The sequence below is a fragment of the Balaenoptera ricei genome, chromosome 15 (genome assembly GCF_028023285.1).
Source record: "Balaenoptera ricei isolate mBalRic1 chromosome 15, mBalRic1.hap2, whole genome shotgun sequence".
Taxonomy (NCBI): domain Eukaryota; kingdom Metazoa; phylum Chordata; class Mammalia; order Artiodactyla; family Balaenopteridae; genus Balaenoptera; species Balaenoptera ricei.
The window spans coordinates 70001581-70010641 of NC_082653.1; the positions used below are offsets into that span (position 1 = coordinate 70001581).

Here is a 9061-nt window from a genome sequence, read left to right on the forward strand (position 1 = left end):
CCCTGCCCTACCCAGTTAAGGTTAAAAACAGTGTTTCCTCTCCTGGGCCTCAGGGCCACCTCCCACTGGGCTTTATTGCTTTCTTGACACCCTCGGGAGCCTCTGTAGCCCTTTAAAAGGGGCAGAGCCTGTAGTGGGCTGGCAGCCCCGGTCCTGGAGATAAGAGTGTCCTGTCCGGGAGAGCAGGTGCGGGTTTTCCAGCCAGCGCAGGCCAGAGCCCTGTCCTGAGTCACCTCCGCCCTGATGTCTGCAGAGGTAAGTCCACTGCCGGCCTCTTCCTCTGCAGCCTGGCCATCCAAGCGGTTGCTGAGAATTAATTCAAGATTGGGGCAATGGGGGGCTTCTTTCTGGGCTCTCCTCCCATCCGTGTCCCCCTCCGTTTCCCCACCTTCAGGCAGCTGCATCCATGTGTGACCTGGAGTTTGGTGGCGTCAAGGTGAAGGAGCCCAGCGAGGGGGGCAGGTGGCACGGGTGCTGGTACGAGCGGTTTGTGCAGCCCTGCCTGGTTGAACTGCTGGGCTCTGCCCTGTTCATCTTCATCGGCTGCCTGTCGGTCATCGAGAACGGGACGGACGCTGGGCTGCTGCAGCCAGCACTGGCCCACGGGCTGGCCCTGGGCTTGGTCATCGCCACGCTGGGGAATATCAGGTGGGAACAGCTCTGAGCACTCCGCCTGGTGCAGGGAGCAGAGCTGTGGGCAGGGACCCCTGGGCACATGCCCAGGATCCCAAGAGCAGTGTTGGGTAAAATGTGGGTTGGGGGAGGGGTCAGGCTGCTTGGGTTTGAATCCTAGCTCTTCAGCCTATGAGCTCTGTGGCCTTGACTAAGTCACTCCGCAAACCCAAACTTCCCACCTATGAAATGAGAACAGTGGGAGTATTTTCTAAATCTTATTTCTCAAGCCAACACATGAAGGAGAAAGACCGGGTAACTCGTCCAGGGTCCCATGGCAGAGCCAGGAGGCAAACCCAAGCTGTCTGTCCTAAACCCAGCATCTCCTGAGGGAGGCACGAGAATGAAACGATGTGAAGAGCTTAGTCCATAGTAAGCGCTCAATCACTGTTGGTTGCTGTGTTATTGTTACCTTTAGGACGGGGTTTTGCTCCAGCCTAGGGTAGGCAGAGTTATGCAGAAGAACCCGCCGGGGGTGGGGCAGGGAGGGCTGAAGGGTTCCTCTTGCATAGCCCTCCCCTGGACAGCTCCCAGGAGAACCAGCCACAGTGACACATGTCTTGGATGGAGTGTCCGGCAGGGGCGTCTAGAACCTGGTTGGTCTCTATTTAATCTAACACAGAAAACTGATCTGAGTAAGGAAATTGAAATACTGTTTCCTAGAAAAACAGAATGGAAAGAGAACTTTAACATTTCTCTTTAAATATCTAAGGGAAGCTGCAGGTGGGATGAAAAACACAGAGTCTTCTGTTCGAAGGATCCGGGGTTGAAGGCAACCTTTGTCACGCTTAGCTGGGTGACCAGGGCAAGTAGCTGAAGCTCTCTATGTTCGGTGGAATAAAAGGGGATGATAATAATAGCTGGTATTTATTGAGTACTAACTATATGCTAGTACTCTATATGAACCTGTATTAATTATCTTTGCAACAGCCTTTATGAGGTAGGGATCACTGAGGCACAGAGAGGTTATATAAGTTGCCCACGGCCATACAGCTCTTCGGTGGCAGAGCTAGGGTTTGAACCCAGGCCAGCTGGCAGGAGAGAACATCGCTTTGCACTGCAGGAGACTGCCTATCTGAAATGCCAGCCTTTTATTCAGCCATCTGTTTTTTGTCAACAACTATTTATTCGGTACCTACCGTGTGCCCGGCACTGACTCTGAGGTTATTGGAGCGCCCGACACAGCACCTAGCACCAGAGCAGGTGTTCAGTAAGTATTTGTTGAGCAAACAATGGATGAGTAAACTAAGAAGGTGTCTTGATTGTTTTACTGTTAACGAGTGTGAAGTGTCCCAGCCCTCTCTCTCCTGGTCGAGCCACACTCTGAGTGACACTTTCTCTCCCCGTTTGGGCTGGGTGACCTGGTGGCAAGGCTGCTGGCCGAGAGGGTTCTAAGTCTCTCTCCTGCAGGAGGCCGCCCCACCCCCTCCTTCACCTCTCTGCTTTGGCAGAGCCCAGGCTAAGCTTGGTCATGGGCCTGAATTGAGGCCAAGTAAGCCTGGCTGCCCGTCTCCCCACCGGTCAAGTCTGAGATCAGCTGGTGCTCCCTGATCCTGCAGGAAGCTCACCCAAGGGCCTGTGCACAGAGCTGCACCAGACAAGTCGGGGCAGCTGGTCCTGAAATGTCAGCATGTTGGACAAAGTCCCTGTGTCCAGAGCCAGGGTCCTCTGTCCAGTCTCAGCTCAGTGCCCTGTGTCCATTGGGTGGGCAGGCCCATTGGTGGGCTCTAAACATCTGGGTTGACATGGGGGGGCCTTGGGGTCACTGTCCCTCTTATTGGGTGTGTCCATCCCAGGCACCAGGGGGATTGGTGAGCCAACCTCTCAGGATAGTTCCTTCATCTGAGTGGGACTGGATAGGATGCCAATGGGGGTAGCAGGGCACTGGGGGGGGGGGCCTCTAGACTCTGGGGCTTGGACTGGTTGAGCATCTTGGTGAAAAGGAAGGCTCTTGACCCATGACCTCTGGAAGGACCAGCCAACTTGAACCAGCCCTTTGACCTAGGTTCAACTTTGTCTAATCCCCTTCACATCCCAAACTCCAGATCCCAATCCCCAACTTAATCATGAACCTGTGACCTCGATCCTGATTCCCAATGCCATTTCCAGAAACCTCTAATCTCAATTTTACAGGCAACACTAGTCACACTTTCAGACCAAAAATAGGAATTTTACTGGTTGAGTTCCACCAATAAAAAATTCTATTGGTTGAGTTCAACCAATCAGAAGCTGTTGTTCAGGGCCTGGTTACTTCTAAGGGGAGGCCAGGATACCTGTCTTGGGCTGTGAGTTTGAAGCCTGGGGTCTCATTCTGACCTGTGGCCACGGCTCTGAAGGGCTGGACACAGCTCTTAGGGGGTCTGGAAGGAGCTGAGGGACAGTTTCCCACCGTATTCTTGTCTGGGCCACCCTGGGGTCTGGGTGTAGGACAAGAATGGTGCTGCCCTCCCCTCCCAGGCTCTCCCCCACCACTCGGCACCTCGGGGAAAGTGGGCGAAATTTGGTGCCTGTTTTCTACCTGGGCTGCCCTTGACGGACTCCAGCCCCACAAGGGCATCTGGGGAGGTGGTGGGGCTGCTGGGGCCCAGTGCCTGGGCCTTGGCCTCACGACTCCTTCTGCTTTTGCGGGTGACAGTGGTGGACACTTCAACCCTGCGGTGTCCCTGGCAGCTGTGCTGGTCGGAGGCCTCCACCTGACGATGCTCCTCCCCTACTGGATCTCTCAGCTGTGTGGGGGGCTGATCGGGGCCGCCTTGGCCAAGGTGGGTGGTCCCCCAGGGGCTGGGCTGGGGGCTTTTGCTCTGACGGGGCTGCTGGGGTGGGTGAGGGGCAGGGAGTGGGGACTGTCCAATTCTTTTTTAAAAAATTGATTGATTGATTGATTGGCTGCGTTGTGTCTTCATTGTTGTGCTTGGCCTTTCTCTAGTTGTGGGGTGAGCAGGGGCTACTCTTTGTTGCGGTGCGCGGGCTTCTCGTTGTGGTGGCTTCTCTTGTTGAGGAGCACGGGCTCTAGGCGTACGGGCTTCAGTAGTTGTGGCACGCGGGTTCAGTAGTTGTGCCGCATGGGCTTAGTTGCTCTGCGGCATGTGGGATCTTCCCGGACCAGGGCTCGAACCCATGTCCCCTGCACTGGCAGGCGGATTCTTAACCACTGCGCTACCACGGAAGTCCTGTCCAGTTCTATTCCTGTTGCCTCCAGTGGGATTGGGTGGACCCTTTCTACCTCGGAGGGGACACTCAAAGGGCCTTTGGTTTCCTCCAAACCCACCCTGTTCTGTCCGTGTCTGGACACAGCCCTCCCTAGACAGACCGGGAAGCAGAATTCAGGACTCAAGGTTTCTGTTCCTGAGTCCATTTCTGGATTTAGACAATTCTATTTTTTTCATTCATTCATTCATTCACTTCATTCATGCTACAAACATCTCACTAAGCACCGTCTGAGGGTACGGGATATACAGGGTTATTCTCCTTGAGAAACTCCTGAACTAACTTCTCTGTGTGTTCTCCTGTTTGCCTGCCTTTAAACTGAGTTACTCTACCTTTAATGGGAGTTAATGCTCAAATTACTGGAATCCTCCCATTCCGGTAGGAAGGCTAGCTCTTCCTCTCGGCCACAGAATTTCTATAGCTCTACACGTAACTCCATGCAAGGACTTCCTTCCTCCCTGTTTGCCTGCCTGACTTCCTTTTTCCTTCTTTCCTTCTCTCTCTTTCCTTCCTGCTGTTCTGAAGTCTCAACCAGGGGCCCTTCAAGTTGGAAGCCTTGCTTGGCTTGTGTTGGGGGTGGGATTGGAGGGAGTGGGGAGGTGGGAAGGGGTGAAGGGGGCACCCTGTTAGCTTGCCTGGGGTTTGGTCTGTGGCTCTAAGCGCTGCCCATTGCAGACTTTGGTCTCGAATCCCATTTTGCTGTCATCCCTGCCCTGGTCTTCCTGTGCCCCCATTTGAGACCCTGCTCCCCTGCCTGTTTAGAACGGGGCCCGGACCTTGCTGCTCTGATTCCCAATGGAAAGCGGTGCTGGGACTCTCCCTCAGGCCTGGTCACTTGCAAACTTGTCCAACATGATGGAGACCAGTGTGGGGCAGCAGTGGTCATTCACTGGGTGCCCTCCCCCCTCCCCGAGCACTTGGTAGAATCCTCTCATTTAATCTCCTACTTGACTAGAAGCCTGCCTCAGTCCTTAAAGAGCACTGCCCACCTGGGCCCGGGGCTATTACCATGACCACGCCTACTTTACAGAGGCGGAAGCAGAGGCACAGAGAAGGCAATAATTTGCCCAAGTTCAAATGAGCTGGGGAGCAGCTGAGCCTGGATTTGAGTCCCGGGTCCAGAAGCTTGTCTGCACTGCAGTGTTCCCTCCCCAGGTGTCCTGATGACCCCAAGGCCGATTTCCTGGGAAGCCAATGGGGCTTAAGCTTCAGGGCTCTTCTCATCTCTTCGAAGGGGCCTTTTAGGGGGGCTGGTTATGTGTTTACCTGGGTATATGTGTTTGCAAAGTTTGTAAAAATAAGGTATTTTAGTATTCTTTCTCAAAGAGGGTCATATAAGTTACATACCCTTCAGGCCTGCAATACCTGGAGCCACCGCTGGGTTATCCCCATTTACAGAAGAGCAAAATGAGGGTTAGGGAAGTCCAATAGCTCAGGCAAAACCGCACAATGGGAACTGGTGGAGCTGGGATGTGGGTCCACATATGTCTGGCTGCACATTGGACAGGACCCTTCCCTGGCTCGAAAGGATGGGGCCCCTCCCGTCAGCTCCCAGCTGTCTCTCCACCCCCACCATGAGGCTGAGCGCTGCTCTCTGCAGGCGGTGAGTTCCGAGGAGAGGTTCTGGAACGCGTCTGGGGCAGCCTTCGTGACAGTCCAGGAGCCCAGGCAGGTGGCGGGGGCCGTGGTGGCAGAGATCATCCTGACGACACTGCTGGCACTGGCTGTATGCATGGGCGCCATAAACGAGAAGACGCAGGGTCCTCTGGCCCCTTTCTCCATCGGCTTCTCTGTCACCGTGGACATCCTAGCAGGGTGAGTGCCCCTTGGCTGTGGGACCACAGTGCTCTGCCCTGGGCCGAGGCTCGCCCCTGGAGGAGGGCAGGTCTGCTGAGCTTACCTGAGGGTTGCCAAAAGAAGCCACACAGGTAATGTAAATGGGGGAAGTGGGTTGGCAGGAGGCAGACAACAGGGAATGGTGGGGACTGTGGCATCTAAGGAGGCCACCACCATGCACCTCTGATAAGTTATCGCTGTGTGGGAATATGGGCTTGGGGTGACCCTTCTAATTTCATTCCAGGGAAGTCAGAAGACTGGATTTTTATGTGAATTTTCTACTTTTTGTAGTATCAATAAACCATTTCTGTGGGCTGTGTTTATCCTGCCAGCAGGCAGCCAGGTTTTAGCCTCAGACTTACAAAGAGATTCCACACCCTTTGTCCCGTTTATCTAGAGCCTCTCAGTAGGCTTGGGAAGGGATTAAGGAGACAAAGGATTATTTCTTCCCTTTTATATATGAGGAAACTGGGGCTCAGAGAGGACACAAGTGACTTATTTAAGGTCATTGGGAAGTGGCAAATTAAATGAGAGATCTGGGACAAGGGCCCCCCCCGCTAAATATAGGGGATGAGGGAGCTCCTTCCTACAGGCCAACTCCTTCCTTTCCTCTTGGACGCAGGACCAAGTGTAGCCTTTCTCTGCTCTGCCTCCAGCCCTAAGTCATCCTTTGGGAGGTGGAGTTTGGGGAGGCTGGGGAAATGCATGTGCAGAGCTGTGGCAGTGCTTTGATGCCTCCTAGTGGCTTTTGGTTCACTTATAAGCCTACTGACTCATCCAGTTGGCTTTGGCTCCTGGACACAGGTGGGGTCTGTGAGGGGTGAGGCCTGAGTGAGGACCCCAGCTTGAGCGAATGGGGCAAGGGTACAGACACCGGGACTAGAGAGGTGCTCTTGGGGAACAGTCCCTCTTTGGGAGATGCTGGGTCCCTAGCTTATGGTGCAACAAAGGCCTCAACCAGGTCAGCTAGATTAGAGTTAACACTTGCACATGAATTATATGAGAAACATGGGCTCTGTATGCGTTTCCTCATTCGCTCCTGACAACAACCTATGAGATATGTACTTTCATCTCAGCTGAAACACAGAGAGGTTAAACAAAGGTCACAGCTAGAAATAGCTGGGCTGGGATTTGAATCTAGGTCTGCTTGACCCCAAAGTTCATATAGCTGAAAACTGCTTACTTTGCCTTATCAACTCTGGAGAAGGAGTAGATCCATCTTCCTTCCTGCCATCACTGAACAGGCACTACTTGCTGCCCATTCTTCTAGAAGGGTGTGTGGGGAGTGGCAGACTGGAGGGAGGACTCCGGGGAGGGGTCAAGCCTTTCACTTTGGAACCTCCCAGACCGCCATGATATGGTAGCTTAGAGGGGGTTTCTGGGTAGCGTGTGACTTAGGCCTACGTGGGGAAATGAACGTGGGTGAGTCGGGGCTCCTTGGCTGAGATTCTACCGACCACTGTGGCTGGGTGTCTGCAGGGGAGCTGTGTCTGGAGCCTGCATGAATCCTGCCCGCGCCTTTGGACCGGCTGTGGTGGCCAACCACTGGGACTTCCACTGGATCTACTGGCTGGGCCCGCTGCTGGCCAGCCTGCTTGTCGGAGTGCTCATCAGGTAGGGGTGTGACACAGGGTCGTGGCCCATCTGGTGGGCGTGGTGACAGTTGCTAGAACATCCAGGTCTAGAGGGCTAGGGTCTCACTTGGGTTTGGAGAAGAGAAGAGGAAGCCTTCTTCAGAGGCAAAGATTATGGCTCTGGGACCTTTGGTGGCAAGTGACAGAAATCCATCCTAACACAGCTTTCATCATAAAGGGGAACTCATTGGCTCACATAATTGAAAAGTTTACAAGTGGCCCTGGCTTTGGTGGGATCTCAGACAGTGTCTTCAGGGCTTGGTCTTTTTTTTAAAAATTAATTAATTTATTTATTTATATTTATTTTTGACTGTGTTGGGTCTTCGTTTCTGTGCGAGGGCTTTCTCCAGTTGCAGCGAGCGGGGTCCACTCTTCATTGCGGTGCGCGGGCCTCTCACCGTTGCGGCCTCTCCCGTTGCGGAGCACAGGCTCCAGACGCGCAGGCTCAGTAGTTGTGGCTCACGGGCTTAGTCGCTCCGCGGCATGTGGGATCTTCCCAGACCAGGGCACGAACCCGTGTCCCCTGCATTGGCAGGCAGATTCTTAACCACTGCGCCACCAGGAAAGCCCAGGGCTTGGTCTTTTTAGGCTCTGCTGTCCTCTGGGTAGATTTCATGCTTAGATAGGCTCTCCAGTAGAGGCAAAGATGCCCACCAGGCACTCCAGACTTACATCCTAGCAGCTTAATAGCTGGAAACAGAGGAAACAGAACAACAGCTCTTACAAAGGTCCTGGCTCTGCTGTTCTCTGAGTTGGACTGGTCCAGCTTGGGCCATGTCTACCTCTGAATCGATCTCTGTAGCCATGGGGCCAGGCACTCTTATAGGCTATGTCTGGAGCATGAATCTTATCCTGGAGTTGGGGTGAGGTCAGCCTCATCTGAACAAGTGTATGGACTGAAAGTAGGGGGGGAGTAGCTCCCTACAAGGGTGTTGTACAACTCAAGGGACCCTATCCACATAGAACAAACACCATGTTAGTGGTGTCCACAAGAGCATGCATGTCATGAGATGCCAATCACATAAGACACAACGTGAGCAGTGCTCCCTGGAGCTGGGCAATGGGTAATAAGGTTGATAGTGTTATCAGAAGGATAATATCTGCTCGACTGCTTCTCCTCCAGCTCTCTTCTTGTGAACCTCAAGGATCCAGAGTGTCCTTCCTTTCTGCTGCAGGTTGTGCAGGGATACAAGTAGGTACAGTGCCCGCTGTCTGGACGAGGACAGGCACTGGGCTGAGCTGATCTAGGCTGCTTGCATCGCTGCCTGTCTGCAGTCCTGGCTTGGCCTGTGGATTAGTGAAAAGCATCACAACTAATTCTCTGATGCTTTCAGAATGGTAGAGATGGGGATCTTCAGGAAAAGGGTTAGAGACCCAACAGGAAAGAGTTTCTCCCTCTCCCCAAGGAGATCTGGCTATTGAGTCTGGAGAGGCTCAGGAAGGCATCTCTCTGGAGAATTCTGGGCCTGGAGACATTTGATGGAGGGTTGGGTCTCTCCCAGAGACGCAGAGACTTCACTGGGGCACCTTTTTTGTAGATTCTTCATTGGAGATGGGAAAACCCGCCTAATACTAAAGGGGCGGTGAAGCTGAGATGGTGGAATTCCTGCCGCCCTAGGGGCCCTCAGTGGACCTGTCCTGGACTGCAGACCAGACAGCTCTGCATTTCCTGCCGGGGCAGAGCTCTGAGAAGTGACTGATACGCTTCCCCT

General features: G+C 53.7%; 1 protein-coding gene across 1 annotated transcript; it reads left to right on the forward strand.

Moving 5' to 3' along the window:
• The first annotated feature begins 243 nt into the window (after positions 1-243).
• On the forward strand, positions 244-9061 carry AQP8 (aquaporin 8). The gene is made up of 6 exons (XM_059897386.1): positions 244-255; positions 395-648; positions 3308-3434; positions 5480-5694; positions 7195-7329; positions 8888-9061. Exons 1-6 carry the CDS (start codon positions 244-246, stop codon positions 8934-8936), a joined length of 792 nt encoding a protein of 263 aa, XP_059753369.1. The 3' UTR covers positions 8937-9061.

Excerpts from the sequence above, each read along its gene's own strand:
- AQP8 (XM_059897386.1), top strand. Across the intron at positions 649-3,307 it reads GCCACGCTGGGGAATATCAG|TGGTGGACACTTCAACCCTG; the intron begins GTGGGAACAGCT and ends TGCGGGTGACAG. Across the intron at positions 5,695-7,194 it reads ACCGTGGACATCCTAGCAGG|GGGAGCTGTGTCTGGAGCCT; the intron begins GTGAGTGCCCCT and ends GGGTGTCTGCAG.